Consider the following 19,772-nt stretch of genomic DNA (forward strand, 5'->3'; position numbering starts at 1 on the left):
AATGTCTTCCTTTCCAGTTCATTTTACCCACACTCATATTTTTCTTATACACGTCACATATAGCACAAGATATTTTCCCTGACATATCGTTAGCAGATTATTTTCATCATATTGGAAGATTATGCAGCAGTATTTATTTTGTAAGTTCTATAGTGGTGGCAGGTGGAAACTGTTACATGAAATGGCACGTTGAGTGAAAGGAAAATCCTAAAGTGAATTGCTTCAATGGTTATGATTGTTTTCCCCATTTGTTCTCCTCCAAATGAGAGTGCCCCTGCAGATATGTTAATCCCAAGGGGCGGCAGACAGGACTTCTCGGCTTTAGTCAGTGGCTGGGTGATTGGCACCTCCTGATATGTTTCATTATTGATATCTCTTTCCCTGGCTTCTGATTCCAGCCTTTTGTTCCCTTCTTGGAGAAATGGGGAAAAATACATTTATATACTATTTTGAAAGTAAGATTTTGGTTATCGTTCTTTGTGAAGGCAACGTCTTATTTACCTGTTGGTTTCATTCATTCATCCAGTAAATGTTTACTGCCCACGTACTCTGTACCAGGCACTGTGGTGGTCACCAGGCACTAAAAAATGACTTACGATTACCAACATTGAAATTATTTTACAGTGTTTCAGGAGAGGATAATGTGAAAGAAGTCTTATGTCAGCAGAGAAATATTTTGTGGTCTGCCTGGTAAATTTTTTTTTCTTTCCCAAAATTGCTACTGGCTAGAAAATGATGATGGCTTGCACTTCTGACAGTGCTGCTAATGTTGGGTTTCTGTGCCTGGGCCCTTTGTGTGGTGCAGACAAGAGGCGTTTGGAGACGCTTAATTTCACCGGAACGCTGCACCTGTTGCTGGCTAATCTTGCATACGAAATCCAGAACCTCGAGTCACTTGCTTTCATTTCCTTTTCCTGCCCCCTCTTTCCGGCGTGGAGGGACTCAGTTTAGTAACTCGGATGAAGAGTAACCATCTTGTTCCTTCGGGGCTATGGTTTTAATGCCCTGGGGAGTGGAATTGTCGGGGGGCCTTTTGAAATTCTCTTGCAGAGACGCTCACCTCAATTGACTGGCCTGAAGATTCTGCAGCTTGTGTTTATGCCAGAGTTTGGGACTGCGATGGGGGTGGAGCCGGCTACCTGATACCTGGGACCTAACTGCTGTTGAGGAACATACATTTCCTTTTGGTTTCATACGGTTTTTGGCTGTGACTTTGAGGAACAGAGGAAGTATTATATACAGTATTATTTACCCTCAGAGAAACAACTTTGAAACCTCTGGGCTTCATGATGGTTCAGGCAGTGCTGTTGACAGCCAGTGAGCTGCTTCTTGAAGGCCCACGATGGGATGGGAGGAAATACTTGGGGGCAAGGAGTTAGTTCTGAGGTTCAGAACACCCACGGCATGAATTTGGTGTCATGAATGGAGAAGGAAATGGCAACCCACTCCAGTATTCTTGACCCACGAATCCCATGAGCAGAGGAGCCTGGCAGGCTATATAGTCCATGTGGTCGCAAAGAGTTGGACACAACTGAACGAGTAACACTAACTTGGTGTTATGAAACCTTAGTTACCCCATTTTTCAAAGAGAGGCTGAGATACTGACACAGCTTAACCTGTAAGAATTTTGCAGGCATCCATGAAAATAAATGTGAAAGGACTCTGAAGTTCAGAGGTCCCTAAAATTGGTCACTTTTTACTGACCAAATTACAGACTGATGTTCCAATAGAAACATGGGTCGTTCCAACCCTCTACTGAATTGGCAGCCTCGGGGAAGTTATTTTTAGTGTCACGTTCCTCATTTAAAACCAGGTTTGTTCTATTGGCTGCATTTTAAAATCTTTTTATAGATAGACGGGTTTACTCATGAACATTCTCTGGAGGAGAGAGATTTTATGGAAAGTGGAACTTTGTGTGAAGTGGCGCATAAGTGGTTCCAACCTGCAAACTGTGGAAGGACTTGCTTCCTGTCGGGGGCAGCCCTGGAATACGGGCCTGGCTTTCTTCTCCTCTTCTTTCTGGATCGCTGTTTTCTCTTTTGAACCTTCTGGTATTGTTTCCGAGCTCCACCCTCCCTGTTCTCTGTCACTCCTTAGATGCTTTAATCATAGGCTGTTTGTGCATTTCTTGCGTCTGTCGTGTTCACTCCCACCTTCTTTGGCAGCCCCTGCCCTCTCCTTTCCCCTTTTGCAAGCCCCAGCCTGTGTTGGGGCTGATCCCTGAGGGAGTGACCGCGGGCACCACACGTTCTCTCTGCAGTTGCCTCACTTTGCCGGCCCTGGGAACTAGTTCTCCTCTGCACCGCATGGAACAGAGTAGGTGCTAAGTCAACAAATCAATTAGCTGACCGACTCCCACGGGCCCAAGGCTCAGGGATCTTGTTTATAAGTCCCATGGCTCATAAGTTCTGGGCTGACAACCATTACTTGCATTCTCTGTTCCTCACCTGGTTATTGGACTTCCCAGGTGGTGCTAGTGGTAAAGAAAGAATCTGCTGGCCAATGCAGGAGACACAAGAGACCCAGGTTCGATTCCTGGGTTGGGAAGATCCCCTGGAGAAGGAAATGGCAACCCTCTCCAGTATTCTTGCCTGGAGAATCCCTTGGACAGAGGAGCCCGGAAGGCTGTAGTCCATAGTGTCACAAAGAGTTGGACATGACTGAAGCGCCGTATCATGCACCTGGATATCTCTTGGCAGCTTCATCATCCTAGAAATCCTGAAACGGATTTAAAATACCCAAGGTCAGTTCTTTGGCATTGGTTCTGCCTCATCATTACCTGGATCCTTCATTTTCTCCCCACTCCCAGCCCTCAGTAGGTGATTATGTTTCATTCCCACATGGGAGCGGGGTGGGTGTGCCATGAGTAGGCAGGACTATCTTTGTGTGGTATCAGCTGCAGGCTGAATATACAGATGACTCATGCAAGTTAATACCCATGTCTAACGAGTGGCCAACAGCTTCAGATTTGCATAAGGGCCTAAGAGCTCCACAGGAAACACTGAATTGAGATTGTCACTGCAGGTGACCAAAGGAAAAAGTGTTGTGAATGACATGTCCAGCTTTATAGGGTGTTGTGCCCTATGGGAGTGAGAAATGGAGTATTTCCTGATGTGTGAATAAACTAAGATGTCACAGTCATCAGTGATTCCAGCCCTCGAGGGCAGCTAAGAAGGAGAAGAATACCTGTGATCCAGCAGCCATTGGGCTGTAGCCACTCCCTCTGGTGAGCACTGAGAAAAAACAAAACAAAACAAAACGTGGGATACTGGCCCCAGGTAGCTGAGATGCATATGAAAGGAATGATTTCAGTGAGCCCAGACTCTTGCATCTTCCCATACATAGAAAAGCACTAAATTCCTTAACTTGCGATAACCTGGTTTTCTTTAATTTCTTTAACTTGTTATTCAGACTACCTGCCCTTTGTTGCAAGCATCTATATAACCTGACTCCTTCCCCTGTATCCTCGGAGCAGTTCTCTCAGGGTCACTTGAGATGCTGTCTCCTGGCCCTGAAGTCCAAAAATTCCCGCCAAATATAACAACTCTCAACTTTTAGGTTGTGACTGTTTTTTAAGTCACCAGGATACTTAAGTCACCTCTCCCACCAGATGTTTTTATAGCTAACAATGAAGAATAATCCCCATGCTTCTTTTTTTTTAATACTTTTCCATGAAGCTTGAGGGTTCTGGAACCTTTTAGAACCTGGAGAAGTTTTCCTCACAGACAGCAGATGTACTTCAAGAAAACTCACTGGCTGATCTTTGCTTCACAGCCCAGCAGGTTGCCAGTGATATTGCCTCTATCTTTACAGTACTTTTATTTCCAAATGTATCCTTCTTTTTTACATTCTTGAAAGCACCCTTGTCACTTGGTCACAGTTCCCTGATCCCTTTCTGCAATGCTGTGGTCTGCCCCAGAGCAGAGTCTTCCCCAGAACTGCTATTTTTTATTTTGCTCATGTCATAGACAGTGGTACCTCCTTTCTGCATCAGATGGCCTTGTTATGGAAGCTCTGTGGGTGTGAGAAATGCCCAGGTTCCTCTCACTATCCTGGTTCATTCTTACTTTTGTTCTGGTGTCTTCCACATCAGCTTGTGTCTCTTCTTTCAGTAAATGCTCTTTTACTAAGTCCTTACAACATTTCAGGCTCCATGCTAAAGGATGACAATACAAAGGTAAATGAAAAATGACAATGTTTATTTTTTGCCTGATTGATAGAACATGTAGAAAATTCAGGAAAATTTCTCCCTTCCTCCTTCTTGTTTGGTAATGTTTTAAAAGTCCTCTTTTAAAGCATCTGGGTTTTATTCGTCTCTTTTCATGTCTCCTTAAATACCTGTTCCTGCTTCCTGAAGAACCCTGGTGATAACCTTCCTTCCTTCTGCTGGAGTGAGGTGTTTGCCACGTGAGTGGCTGTCCCAGGAATCCCTGTCTGAAGCAGCAGGCACTACAGGATTCTACCAGGGCCCTGGCAGAGTGGATCCTGGCTTTTACAGAGTGGTATCACTCGATGTCCATGCGGTGTTGGCCTGTTCTACCATGACTGCTGTCAGCCACATAGGCCTCACCTCGGTCGGATCATAGCAGTTGTCACTTCTGTTTGGAAGTAACTTAACACTGCCAGTGAAAATCCTGCCATGTGTGCATACACACAGTCACACACACAGTCTGCTGTGAGACGAAGACAGCCCTGGGAGGGAACCCTCCTCCCCTCTCTTGGTGTAGGGAGAAGCAGGTATATACCGACCACTTCTCTCTACCCCCATCATTGTGGGATTCAGTGGTACTCTTCTTTATCTCTCACTCTCACTGCGTTTGTGCACTTTTCCTGAGATAATTGTAAGGAAGATTATAATTTTATTTTCAAATACAGTATCTAGGAACTTTTGCCATTCTGTGTGTCTGACTATTTGCACATTAGAAAATAAAACCAAAATACTTAAAATGTGATTTCTTTCCTCTTTCTTTGGTGTCTGCATCAGAGATAAGTCTCTATGTGGTTGGGGATAAATTCTGAGCTCTTTGGTGGTGGGGATTTTTGTTTAGCTCTCTCTAACATGATTTTGCTGGTTATAATGTCATTCACTTCCATTAATATACTAATATGGAAACAAGACATGGTTTCAGCTTTTATTTATATCTTTGTGCTTTGGAAAAACAATCTCATGAGAACTCACTCAGCCCATTAAATACCATGTTTGACGTTGCTTTTTTGGGTTTGCTTGTTTTTAGAAAAGTTTTTCTGGCTTTCACCCTTTGTATTTGGAACAGTAGCATAGCAAGTATTTTTAGACATGTGTTGTTAAAATCATGTGAAAAATCCTTTTCATGTCAACATATGGGATTTTATTAGTAATCTTTAATGTGATCAAGAACTAAGGTAGCATTTCCTAGCTAGAAAAGAATGAGTTAAAAAAAAATTTCCCATATTCCTTTGATGGTTGGAGAAGCTACATTCTATATTTTCAGTTTGATAAAAATATTCAAGAGACTGAATTAGATTGGCAGCATCTTGAGGACAGAGATTACACCTTTTTCACTTCTGTTTTCTTCTTGGGTGTAGCACTGTTATAGTCAAGAGGGTTGGCTTAGATGGTGGCTGCTGCTAAGTCGCTTCAGTTGTGTCCGACTCTGTGCAACCCCATAGACGGCAGCCCTCCAGGCTCCCCCGTCCCTGGGATTCTCCAGGCAAGAACACTGGAGAGGGTTGCCATTTCCTTCTCCAATGCATGAAAGTGAAAAGTGAAAGTGAATTCGCTCAGTCATGTCTGACTCTTAGAGACCCCATGGACTGCAGCCTACAAGGCTCCTTCATCCATGGGATTCTCCAGGCAAGAGTACTGGAGTGGGTTGCCATTGAGCCTTGTAAACTATACCTCATAAGATTAGACTCCAACCTCTTTTTTTTTTTTTTTGCATGGGAAATCTTGAAGGATTTTGAAGCTAGAGAGCTGCAAGTAATTTACAAAGGTCACCCTGGAGACTCTGTGGGAGGGTTAATTGGAGTGAAGAGAGCCTGGAGGCAGAGGTAACACTGGAGGTGAAAGAGGATGTGGTGTGAAGGTGGGTGGGCGACACATGAAGCCACAGATTTCACTGGTAGAGGTCCACACTCTCATTTGCAGTTATAATAGCTAAAAGAACTCTGAAAACGAGAAGGTTTTTGTAATTCACTTGATAGTAAAACCTGAGCTTGACCTGAGCTCATTTTTTGGGCAAAATTTGACCAGAAGTGTTGGGATGCTTTAAAAATCTTTCCTTATCCCACTTACCTCCTAAAACACACATATTTACTGCAGAAGTATTAGTGTATTTGATTGGGGGAAATTACCCCACATCTCGCCGTTTTTGTTTTGTGTGCTGTGCTAAGTCAGTTCAGTCGTGTCTGACTCTGTGCGATCCTATGGGTTGTAGCCTTCCAGGTTCCCCTGTTCATGGGATTCTCCAGGTATGATTACTGAAGTGGGTTGCCATTTCCTTCTCCAGGGGATCTTCCTGACCCAGGGATGGAACCCGTGTCTCTTATGTCTCCTGCATTGGCAGGCAGGTTCTTTACCACTGGCTCCTCCAGCGGAATGCATAGCCTATGTAACTTCTCAAGTGGGAAAAGCTCTGATTTGGCAGCTCCTCTATGTTCTAAGGGCTTCCCTGGTGGCTCAGATGGTAAAGCATCTGCCTGTGATGCAGGAGACCTGAGTTCGGTCCCTGGGTTGGGAAGATCCCCTGGAGAAGGAAATGGCAACCCACTCCAGTATTCTTGCCTGGAAAATCCCATGGACAGAGGAGCCTGGTAGGCTACAGTTTGTGGGGTCACAAAGAGTTGGACACGACTGAGTGACTTCACTTCACTTCACTATGTTTTAAGGGTTCTGGACAAGGAATTGAGAAACTCAGTTTGACCTATGTTTGCAAGATGAGGCTGATAAGACTCTCAGATTAGCTGTGAAGAGAATTGTGGAGGAAATAAGCATCTCTAGACTGGAACACTCAATGGTTAATAATGCAACTACCTCGTCAACATGAAAGAAAATAGGACTTTTGGTGGGGGATCAGAAACATTCATTAGAGAGTGAATGAAAGGATGTATTTATGAAATGTTGCTTGTGTGCAGGCCCTGGGGTTCAGTCATGAAACAGAGAAAGGGAACCACTGGAGACATTTAAATAAGATCTGTGGAGTAGTTCATTGTATTGCATCAGTGCTGATTTTCTGGTTTTGACAGAACTGCTCTGGTTCTGTAAGATGGTAACATTTGGGGAAGCTGAATGAAGGGACTATGAAAACCCTGTACAATTTTTTTACAACTTTTTGGGTAAATCTAAAATTATTTCAAGTTATTAAAACTGAGGAAATAGTTGCTCTAGCCAACCTTAGATAGCAAGACGTGGTATCATCCATGCTCCCTTTAAGCAGAGAATATCTGTTAGCAGGAGTATGGTTTTCTTAGAGATTTTGAACTCTGAAAATGCAGGTTAAGTAAACTTCCAGGTTTCTGTCTTGCCTCAATTTTTTCTTTCTTTTTTTTTTTTTTTCTAAAGCTGGCCTTGTTTTCGCAGAAGATTAATTGAAAAATGTTTGATCCAAGATAAAGCCTTGATCCTAGCTTACATGCATACAGAAGAGTTACAACATGAAACCAACTGTGTCTGGACAGTTCATGGAACTGTTGTCACTTGCGTTCCCTCACTTTTCATCTCCCTTGTGTTGGGGGGTGTGGTTTATTTCTGGCTTTTGTCTGCTGCTCTGCAGGCTTAGGTGTAGGTTCATTGGTTTGCACGGAAAGTTGTAATAAGATGTTCAAAACCCAGAGGTTTGCAGATTACAGAGAGAATGAAGAAAATGCCTTTAATGGGCAAGGTTGGCTGACTTGGGCTTGGCTGTGCTGGTGTGCCCAGCATGGGTCTCTCTGGTGGGAGGAGGGTTTGTCTTGAAGGCCTCAGCTTCACTGTCTCACTTCCACACCACCTTCTGTGGTTTCAGCTGATGCGTTCTGTAATTCTCTCTGCAGTCTGCTCTTTTCCTTCCTTTTCGGTGAGAGTAGGCCTAGGCTGGCAGCCAGTAGCCACTGAGCTATAATAGAGCTAGTGGTATGTACAAAATTTGATTACTGCTGTCAACACCAGATTGAATAAGAAAGTGCATACCCTAGATAGATACTTGGGACATAAATGGTCTATTGATTTCATGAGAACTAGAAATGAGGCCACTGTGTAATCTAGCAGAAGAAAGGGTCAGTGGGTAGACGTTACAGAACAGTTTGTAAAAGTGCCCTTCTTTTAGACTTTTTTTGGAAGAACTTTCAGATAACCTTGATAAACTGATTGTTGCTTCTGATTTTCTTCACCAAGTATTTAAGAAACTCCAATGTAGCCTTTGTACTTGTTTTCGTTCAATGGTTTGCCTTTCCTGTGTAAAATCTGGTTTAGAAATTGTACTGGGTGATATAAGCCGTACTTGCTCCTGAACTCTGATGACATTTCCACTTAGCTTAATATGACTGTTTTAGAAATTTCCCACAATGGAAAGTTCTATTTGACATAGGAAAGTTCAGCGGTCAGTTTCATAGTCAGCTGTATGCCAAGAAATAACGAAAACAATGGATTACATAGTGCAGCCTTGGGACATGGAAAATTTCTTAGAAGATGAATGAATCATATTATTAATACATCTTGTGGGGCTTGAGGCCTTATATTGAAAAACAGGGGAAAAAATTGTTATTTTTTTAAAGCTTGTAGCCTTTTCGTATTTTCCTTCTTGTGTTTTGTGTAGACTTTATTCTTTTTAATTTTTTAAGGCATTAAAAATAATTTAAAATAGAGTGTTTTAGGAATAAAATAATTCACTTCATTGTACATGAATTTTTTCAAACATCAAAAATCTGAAAAAAATGAACATCTCTTTGAATGAGATTGAGTTAGATTAGATAAACACTTCAAATTAGAAAATATGATAATCCCTCAAGTTAGATTGGATTATATTTTTTAAATTTTGGATTAGATAATCTCTTTGAATTTTATTGGATAATCCCTTTGAGTTAGAATAATTACTATCCTTCTCTTAATATCACATTTTTTAGAGAAAAGGGGAAAACATTGGTAGTGTCTAGAATCCTGACTTGTTCCTCTTGGCGTCCTTAAAATTTTGTAATAACCTTAATCTTAAATCAAATCTTGTCTAAAATTTCTTCCTATAAATAATTATGATTATTCACTTATAAAAGGCTGCTTTAATTGAGACTGTTTCTATTTAGGAAGAAGACAAATACAGAAAGACATGTGGAAACAACTGATTTAGAATTTAATTTTCTTGTAAGTTTTCATAAGCAGCCCTTGGGTAGGGGAAGATAAGCCAACTGCTTTAGCAGCCTTTTGCTTAGAGATATAATCTGAACACCAGCAGTATTTAGCTGGTGTGTTATACCAGATTAAAATGTTGAAATACATTTTTGTATTTGGGCTTTGACAACCATCAGGGAAATGTATATCAAGCCATGATGATGTATCACTTCATACCCACTAGGGTGGCTATAATAAAAACAAAAAACAAAAAACAAAAACTAGATAACAATAGGTGTTGGTGACGATGGAGAGAATTTTATCCTTCATGTACTGCTAGTGAGGGAATGGAAGATGGTACAGCCACTTTGGAAAACTGGCAGTTCTTACAAAGGTTAACCGTAGAATTCCTATTATATGATCAAGCAATGCTACTTCTGGGTATTTATACTCAATAGAAATGAAAACTTATGTTGATATAATGATTTGTACCAGAATGCTTATAGCAGCATTATTCATGTTAGCTGAAAGGTAAAGACAACCCAAATGTCCACCAATTGATAAGTGAATCAATAAAATGTAGGATATTCATACAAGGAAGATTATTCAGCTGTAAAACAAAATGATATGCTGACATACTACAGCATGAATGAAACTTTGAAAACATTATGCTAAGTAAAACAAGTCAGTCATAAAGGACTATATATTCTATGATTTCATTTATGTGAAATGCTCAGGAGAGGCAAATCTATAGTGATTGAAATTAGAGTTTCATGGTTAACTAGAATTGGGGTGGGGGGGTGCAGACAGAGGATGGAGAATGAGTGCTTTTTGGGGTGATGAAAATGTTCCAAAATTGATTGTGTGATGGATGTGTAACTCTGTGAATATACTAATAACCACTGAATTATATACTTTAAATGTGTTAATTGCATGCTATATGCATTATATCTCAATAAAGCTGTTACCAAAAAAAATCAGGCTTTGACCATGTGACCTAATCCATAGCATTGTGCTTTTCTCTCTTTCTCTCCTCACCACAATCCCACGAGACAGGTGAGGTCTATACTCACAGCTTACAGATTTGGATATTGAGGCTTAGAGAGGGTGTTTTGCCAGGCATATGGTTTCTAGTCTAGAAGATACAGAGATAGGGAAGAGGAGAGTGGGGACTGACTGTACCTCAGCCAGTAGCAGGAAGAGAGATGTCTTCTGATTTCAGTCTGTGTGTATCCTGACAAGAGAACCTAAATTATGAAAATCTTTGCTTATACGTCGAAAGTTTCTGTTTCGAAGCAGGAGAGGAAAAAAGAGTTAAACAGGAATAAAGAAGCCCATGAGGCAATATGGGTCATGAATTTCCTTGCTGTTGTATGTGTGTGGATGACATCTGTATGTTGTTGTTGTTGCATTGCCAAGTTGTGTCCAGCTCTTTTGCAACCCCATGGACTGTAGCCCATCAGGCTCCTCTGTCCATGGGATTTTCTGGGCAAGTATAGTAGAGAGGGGTGGCATTTTCTTCTCCCTGGGGTCTTCCCGACACAGGGATTGAAACTGTGACTCCTGCATTGATTCTTTACCACTGAGCCACCTAACATCTGTGTTAAGTGATAATAAAAGAGCGAGGCAAATACACAAGATAGAACAGGCTGGAAAATATGAGTCAAAACTGTTACCTCTGATCTTGTGATTCTGTATGGTTGAAGGTATTTTTTTCCATAATAGCAATCTCTAAGGAATTAAGAAGAAATTCTTTTGAGTTCCATTTTTCCCAAGGTGTATATGCATATTGAAGTAAAATAAAAGTTGAATTTATGCTTTGAAGTAGAGTTAATATATAACCAAAGTCTTCAGCCCAGTTGCATACCCAGGGCAAACGCCTCTATTTATATACATGTGGGTAAGGAGGTGGGTGGAGGTGTCCTTATCAGCTGACGCTGTCAAAAACAGGAAGCAAAGTTATAATCTCTTTGTAGTGGATCAGAAACATTCAAAGGCCCTCAGTTGTGACAATTAAAAGAACAGTGACAGAAAATGACCTAAGGAGTTTTCACAAAGTGCGAAGTGTAACATCCTGTCTGGTATTTAGAGGAGATTCAGTTAAGTTTTAGTCAGATCCTCTCATGGGAAAAATAAAAGCCACCCCGAAACAGGACATCCCAGTGTGCAGTTCGCAGGCTGCTTTTGTTAAAATCCACTTCCTCTGCATCTTTTTCCTCGTCACTTAAGCAAATGTAGGTGATGAGCGGCCCGGCAGCCACCGCGTTTCGTTGGAAAAAGTACAGATTTGATGTGCTAGGACACGTAGCTCGCCCGTCGGGCAAGCATTTACCAGGTAAGTCTGTCAGCTTGCCTGACTCCCTGCCCTCCCTCCCGTGAGGTTTTGCAGAGGATGTCAGCAAAGACAGGGCTCAGTCACTTACTGAAGCCAGTGTGTTAACGTAACTGAGCTGTGGGAGGCAGGACCAAGCCGGGGATGGGAGCGCCCCGGCATGTTCCTCCTGGTGTCGCATCGGTTGTGGAGTCTGAGGACTCGAGACCAGCATTGTGGGGTTTCCTCTTTTCCTCAGAATGCGATGATTTTCCAGTTCTTGGCTTCTTAGGAAAAAAGTACACAAGGAACCATATATTTGTTGTGACAGACGTGCTTCATGTATTTTCAAACTGGCTTATTATGTGTTGACTATTTTCTGTCCTATAGAGAAAGTTTCCTTTTTGCTGTTGTGTAGTGATAGTGTTGATTGTACTTGATTTACTGTGCTGACTAAAAATGTATTTTACTTTTAAAATGGTTCAGAGCTGATTAAGGGGAGGATCAGACATTGTTCTTTTGGGCGGATTGTAAATGGAGGGGTTGTGTGTTTAGGCAGTCTTGTACAGAAGAACTCAGACGCGGAACTTCATGTTAGATGTGGTCATGCACTTTTCTGCCACTGGAGTTTACTTCCAGGGGGACCTAGTTTTTCTGATTGGTTCTGATGTCCATATCTTGTTTAATCTATATATTCATGTTTTGGTCAAATAAGCTTTCTGAGAAAAAAAAAAAACAAACCAAAACTTAAGTGATGTGTAATATTTGACCTTACATATCATGCTTGAATGTTGTTAGCATGGAATAACTTTTAGACTGGTTAGAATTTTTAAAAAAATGGTTTTCTTTCTTTTGGAGTTACTCTTTCCCTCTTAAGTTTTCCCTCCTAACTCCATGTGAATGTGGTGGTAAATGCTGGCAGGCATCCTCTCCCTGGAGTGAATTCTCAACTAGAGTGATTGGAGCAGCCCATGTTTTCTTAGCAAATTTGGCTTCTTGGTCAAGTGTAATAAGAGATCAGCATGCTATAATTCACTTTGTTGGCTGTTACTTTTCTCTCTTATTTAAAGGACCGTGTGGTCTCAACAGAAAATTAAAATATCTGTCAGAAACCTAAATTAAAACCTCAGGTACAAGAGCAGCATTGCAGCTTGTAGCCTTTCAAATATATCTCTTGACTTTCACTTAATTCTCTTCCTTTTCCCAGCATGAATAATCTTCATTGTCTGCTAGTCTGCGCTGTAATGTCTTGCTACCAAGGGTCTCAGAAATAGGAAGATAATTAGAAGAAAAAATTCAAATAAAGCATTTTTTCCTACTCTGTGATCAGTCCAAAGGCTTAAGGACAGTAGAAAGCATTTAAAAAAAAAAAAAATTTTAGGGCACATTATTTTAATAAAAATAGAATATTAGTGTGTATATGATTTGTAAGGGCCTAGGTGCTTTTCTTATTGGCTGTTATTAATTTATTATTTTCTTATATAAAAAGGATAGCTTTCTTTAGTGATTTTGTTGTAAATAAAGGTATAAAAAAAGTACATGTTTATGGATGGCATACTCCATTGCAGTATGTGGCTATTTTTGATCTTCAAGCAGTCTCCATAATAGATTAAACTTTGGGGTGAATCCTTTATTTACAGACCTCAAGTAAGGTGGAAAGAGTGAAACTGTAAGTGTTTTGCATTAAACTGTTGACGTTACTGGGGTTGAGGTTTCAAATGACTTTTGCAGAACCTAAAGGGAGTAATAAAACAAGTAACAAAATGGAATAAATTGAAATATATGTTTGTTGAAAATAAGCCTTTCAGTGTTATTTTTGAAAATGCCCATCCTTTTGCCCTGTGTTGTCTTCTAAAATGTGGAACTCTAATTTAGTGCGTTTGCCTCTCAGTAAGTTGAAATCTGATTATCTGTATCTATCTATCTCTGGTATAGAATCATTACATTTTAAAATATTTCCTTTTCTTTTTCTTAATCTTGATGTCTGTGTACACAAATGCCTAAATGTTAACAAATAATCTAATTGAAGGAGAATAAGTTTAAAAAGAAAAGGCTTGAAGGTGTGAAATAAAAATTATTGGAGTTGTAGGCATCTACCAACGCACTGATGATTTAGGTCTGCTCAGGAAGCCACTTCTGGGAGGCCTTGCTCTTGCCATCCTTCCTCTTTCTCTTCAGGCTGATAGAACTCTGTGTCAGTCGTTTCCTTTTTAGATGAATGGGTTCACACGTCCTCAACCTTGGCTGCACATTAGAGTCACCAGCGTGCTGGAGCTCCACACTTGGAATCTTGACGTAATTAGACTGAGGCCTTGACTCTGTAACTGTTCAAAAGCTGTCCAAGTGATTCTGACAGGGATTCAAGATGGAAGCGTATGGAGGAGTGTTACGGTTCCCTGTTAGACTGAAAGCTCCAGAAGAAGGGCAAGAAGGAAGCTTATGCTGTCCTTCCACACTCAGCCCATGCCTGTCAGCAGGGGAGTCTCAGGTTCTGCTTCTGGATTGGATGGATGAACAAATTCCTCTGAGCTGGAGGAGGCTATGTGAGGACCAGACCTCCCGGTTTCTGGTTTGAGCTGATGGAGAGGAGTGTGTTCCATGAGGCTCTGGTCTGTCTGAAGATGGCTGTCATTGGGAAGAAGCTCTTGGAAGAGCTCACTGGGGAATAGGCCAGCTCGGGGTGCACTGAACAGACCACTCTGAAGAGACAGAGCTCCTAGATGGTAGTGTCTTCATGAAGCAAGGCAAGTGGAGAACTTCGGAGTAAGGATTTCATCAGGGGCGGAGGTGCCTGTGTCTGAATATGGAGGTGGGGCCCGTTGTGGATACTACAGGGAGGTTGCCCCAGAGGTCCTGGGCGCCAGGGTTAGTTTGAAAGGAAGAGGTGTGATTATCTTTGCCAGAAATTAGTGGCTGCCTGACCCACCCATTGTATGAATATAAAGACTGTATGAGTATTTAGTGGTCAGAGTGCAGGGAGGTTTGTCTGAGGGAGTTTCTCAGGGCTTGTGAAATTTTAGCTGATCTTAATGTTTATAAAGAAAATGAGTTAGTGGTTAGGGAGAGCAGGTGGAATGTAATTTGTTGAGGCTTGAGAGAAAAATAATCGTTCATTTGGGTGAAGGGTAGATGGAATGAGTTGTTTGGAACTGAAGAATTTTGGGGGAGAAATGAGAAGTGTAATTAACATGGTAATGAGTTGTTTGAGGGAGGGGACCCGGGTCTCAGTTGCCTGTGCCATCCATGTGTAAGTCACTGAACTTCTGAGACGCCCCAATCAGTAGCATCCCCCAGGTGATTTTGGTCATGAATAATTAGGTAACATGTTCTAAAGCACCTTGCAAGCTGTAGTAACAGTTCCAGGTAAATAAAAGGAATAGTAAGTTCTGTAAAAATTATAAAAATATAGTCAGTTGATAATAAAACTTTGCCTGCTATCTACAGTATAGGAATGGAAAATAAAATATTGTGTGTTCGTATGGCACTTACAATGTATTTAAGCTTAAAATGGTACTTAAAATGTATTTAAGCTGACGCTGTGCACTCTGTCATCTTTTTAGTTGTGGTTTTCCTTGGCATTACTTGAAAGGCATGATTATGACACAGGTCCTGGTTTCATGGTTCACTACAGTTCTTTGACCCTAGTTAGAGGGTACCAGGTGCTTCCTCTCTAACTGTTGGCAAATTTAGGATTTGGTTGGAGGGCCACTGATAGACTGGTGTGAGAGTTAGGTGGGATTTGGGCTTGGTGACTCCCTCCCCGCTGCCCCAGTATTTTGACCTTGATTTGAACAGTTCAATGAACTGGCAGCTCAAGTAGTTTTTTCCCACTGAACTAGAACTCTCATTGTTTGGCAGAGGAAGATGAGTCATAGCCCAGTCCTACCATTGTGACAAAGTGAAATTTTAGTCCAGGGCTAAAGGAGCACAGCTTAGAAACTTTCTGTCTAAACCAGAAAGTATTGAAACTTGGATTGTGAGCTGGATGGGAATTAGTGTGGCCCTCTCTGTGGGGTTACCCTCAAGTTAATGAAGCATTGGCAGATGGCAAAGAATTTGCCTGCAGGCAGCAGGAGACCTGGGTTCGCTCCCTGGGTCGGGAAGATCCCCTGGAGAAGGAAATGGCAACCCTCTCCAGTGTTCTTGCCTGGAGAATCCCATGGACAGAGGAGCCTGGCAGGCTATAGTCCATGGGGTCACAAAGACTTGGACACAGTTGAGTGACTTTCACTTTCTCACTTTCTATATTGAAGTACATTTTTGGTCCTAAATCTCATTTTTAGTGATATATTTAAATAGTCAGGTCCCTTAAAAAATTCAGTGCAGAATTAAAATTATGCAGAGTGGCAAATTTCCAGTTCCTCTCTCCCTCCATATCATTGTTATGTTTTGTTTGTCCTGCCACAACTGTTTTTTTGTGATTATAAAATGTATACTTTTAGGTCTAAATTCCCACAAGCACAGTTTTTCTTTTTAAACTGAAGTTGAAACCATCTGGCCATAGTGTATCCCATTTAAAAAATATTAACAATAATGACCTGTGTACATATAATTTAGTTCATTTGGGTAATTTCTGTGGCAAATATGCTTTTACTATTAAACTGCCATTTACAAAAGGGAGAGAGATGAAAACTAGTATATATTTGTTTGGACTTGCATTGTGTGCGTTTGTGTGCGAAATTAAACTCTGCATATATTTTTTTGGCTCTTTGGACAAATTCTTCAATGAATTGCCTTTTTATATGTTGCTTCCCCCCTGCCCCCAACCCCACCCCCATGGTGTTTGGATCTCTGACTTTTAAACGTCTACTGATTTCAAAGGAAATTAATGCGAAATGGCAGATTTTGAATGACTTACTTGAATTTTGAGTTTTAAGATGCTTAACTTCCAACCTAAAAGACAAACCTGATTTCTGGGTCTCTGGGACAGAAGTTTGCGTCTTTGGACTTGGGTTCTGTGTTTTCTTGTTCTCTTTCAGCTGTGGAAGCTGTCATCATCCCAATCTGTGCTGAGACTGGTAATTATTTAGGAGCCCTCAAGACTGGTAATTATTTAGGTGCCTTCACTATTTTATTACATTTTCACATCTGATAACTTATTTTCATAGTGATGGTGAATCCCAGGATTATTTTTAGAATAGCCCATGTTCTGTGTAATTTGTAGAACATGTTAGAGTTATCAGAAAGGATCTGGACTTGGAATTGCATGGTTGAATTCCAGCTATGTTGCATCCCGAGTCTTAGTTTCCTGTTTTGCAAAATGGAGATAGTGGAGCTGTTCTAAGTCTTTAAAAGTGTATGCATGTAAGGGCTTCCCTGGTGACTCAGTGGTAAAGAATCCGCCTGCCAATACAAGAGACATGGGTTCGATCCCTGATCTGGGAAGATCCCACGTGCCTCCTAGCAACTAAACCTGTGCCCCCAGCTACTGAGCCTGTGCTCTCGAGCCTGGGAGCCACAACTACTGAAGCCTGTGAGCCCTAGAGCCCATGGCCTGCAAAAGGAGAAGCCACTGCAATTGAAGCAGAAGTGCTGCAACTAGAGAGTAACCCCATTCACTGAAACAGGAGAAAAGCCCACGCAGCAGGGAAGACCCAAAAGTAAAAATATATAATGAAAAAAATTTTAAAAAGTGTATGCATGTAAGATCCCTTGCACATTACTTGGTAGATTGCAGGAAAGATTATAGTAGAGCTTTTTTAAGTTAATGGAAAAAAATACATTTTAGTTGCTGAATGAGGATAATATTGGCTTCAGTGAGGCCCCGCATGCACCATCATACTGAAAATTTACCAGTTTTTTCTCATCCTTCGATCAAGATCTGTTAGTGATTTTTCACCTCAAAGCATCAAAGCTGTAATTCTCTGCTGGGCTCATTTAACCACAGATCCAGTACGTGGCAAGAAATTTCAAGCTATACAGGGTGGCAAACGGCCTGCAGTTGCTTGGAGAGTATTTGTGGCAGGGTGCCTGAAATGTTTTGCTAGTTTCAAAGTTCACTTTCATTTGCTCAGAAAGGTTTGTATTGTTTGCAGGCAAGCAAGGAAGGGAGAGGGTACACAGCTTCCCACAGGAGTCTATGCTGTGTGACCTGTTTGCCTTTTGGTGCCTTATAGAAAAAGCTTTGTACAGTCTGTAGCGAGGACTGATTCTCCAAGTAGAGGAAAACTGTCATGATGGTCTGGAAGCGTGGTAGATTTCAGTTTAATGCCATTGATCGGGATACTGTTAGAGGCTGGGCTCCACTGCAGTTTTAAGATAGGTATCTTGCACGAAGTCTTCGAGGTCACTTGCATATCATCAGTGGGAGTGTCTCATCTGATAGCTATGCACGTGACCTTCTGAGAAACAGCTCCTCCCGACACACCAGACTTCTGGCCCAGCCCTCCGCCCCCCAGCTAGGTACCAGCGAGTCTCCAGGCTTTTGACTTGGCCTGTTTTCTTGTTTGACTCCTGGATTCTTTGCTTTTAATTTCTGCTTTGACTTTCAGGCATTAACTCTCTTTCTGGTGTTAGAAGCTCCTGGATTGTGTTTGATGGAAGAAATGTATTTCCCTATCAGATGCATTTTCTCCCTAGATAACCCTGACCTACCCAAGCAGTCTGGTATCTGACAGTACTCTAATAACTGTTTAGTTAATTGTTAACAAATATTTATTGTCGAACTCTGAATAACTAGTATTATAGCAGGCAAAGGAAAATTAAAGTTTGTGTGTGTTTGCAGGTCCACTGATTTATGGGACATTTGGAGAAAGGAAAAAAATCGTGAAATGAAATACTTACTATATTTTATCCCTGGCCATGTGGATTCTTTAAAGATTACATTCCATCTTTACTCACATGCATTTAAAAAATCATGGTGGATTTCATCGTAATGGACTTTAAGCTGAGAAGTTATGGATATTTTGCAAGTGGGTCGAGAAAGCTGTTCTCATTTTCCTCTGTGTCCCACTGGATCCTTCTTATCCATCCAGCTACTTCCTATCCATTTCTTCTGCTGTTACAAGAAAAATCTTATGCTTTATGTTGAGAATTTGTCTGTGCTTGAATTAACTGAGCACCCTTAAAAAATGTCCTGTGTATTTACTGAATTTGTTGCTAGGCCTTATGCTGCAGAATTTCTCAAAGTAATAAAATCTAAAGAAAAAAGAACGGTGTTGAAGGTAAATCTCCCTCTTGATTACTGTAATAAAGAATTGACATTTACTTCCCCTAATTTGAAAGTCAGTCAGTGGGTAATATTTGTCTGGTGTTTTATGACGAAGAATTCTTATCATATTGGGTTTGTGTTAGGAAGAAAGTAAGCATTGATTTCCCTGTAACTTTCTAATTTTATTTTTCTCATCATTGGTTCTTACCTAGAGAAGTGCTCAGTTTTCTGTCAACCTCAACCCAGCTACACATGGTTAAGAATAAAAGATAAGAAAAAAAAAAAAAAGAGCCAAAAATAAATGATTCAGAGAATACTTACAGAGACCTGCTGTTTTCTGAGTCCTGTCATAATTGCTGAGTGCTTTTGTTTGATTGATTAATTTATTTATTTGACTGCACCAGGTCTTAGTTGCAATATGTGGGATATTTGTTGTGACATGCAGGATCTATTTCCCTGATCAGGGATAGAACCTGGGCCCCCTGCATTGAGAGCTCAGAGTCTTAGCCTCTGGACCACTAGGGAAGTCTCACTGGGTGTTTTAAGTCAGGTTTTAAACTAAATGATTCCGCTCACTGGCAGTCTAGGACCCCTGTGTGCCCTGCAGGCTACACATAAATGTTGAGGGACATCAATGGGGACATCACTGTGCAGATGGGGACGTCAGTGAACTGTCTTCAGTTCAGTTCAGTTGCTCAGTCGTGTCCAACTCTTTGCGACCCCATGGATTGCAGCACGCCAGGCTTCCCTGTCCATCAATAACCCCTGGAGCTTGCTCAAACTCATGTCCATGGAGTTGGTGATGCCATCCAACCATCTCATCCTCTGTCTTCCCCTTCTCCTTCCCTCAGTCTTTTGCAGCATCAGAGTCTTTTCCAAGGAGTTAGTTCCTTGCTTCAGGTGGCCAAAGGATCGGATCTTCAGCTTCAGCATCAGTCCTTCCAATGAATATTTAGGACTGATTTCTTTTAGGATTGACTGGTTTGATCTCTTTGCAGTCCAAGGTACTCTCAAGAGTTTTCTCCAACACCACA

At 41.2% G+C, this 19,772-nt stretch overlaps 1 protein-coding gene across 8 annotated transcripts in view; it reads left to right on the forward strand.

The window, feature by feature from the left end:
* Positions 1-19,772, forward strand: part of UTRN (utrophin) — a 545,759-nt gene that overhangs the window by 48,524 nt on the left and 477,463 nt on the right. For 4 of the 8 annotated variants that reach the window (XR_009690701.1, XM_061130405.1, XM_061130411.1 and 1 more), the window contains exon 1: positions 11,475-11,612. The exons of 3 other annotated variants lie outside the window; for them this stretch is intronic. Coding sequence is in view for 4 of the 5 variants with exons in the window: in XM_061130405.1 (XP_060986388.1) it covers positions 11,519-11,612 (94 nt within the window). In the remaining variant the exon portion in view is untranslated. Of the gene's footprint in view, positions 1-11,473; positions 11,613-19,772 lie in introns of those variants that run through there. One more of the 8 variants, XM_061130412.1, reaches the window with a different exon arrangement.

Source organism: Dama dama, chromosome 26 (genome assembly GCF_033118175.1).
Source record: "Dama dama isolate Ldn47 chromosome 26, ASM3311817v1, whole genome shotgun sequence".
Lineage (NCBI taxonomy): Eukaryota > Metazoa > Chordata > Mammalia > Artiodactyla > Cervidae > Dama > Dama dama.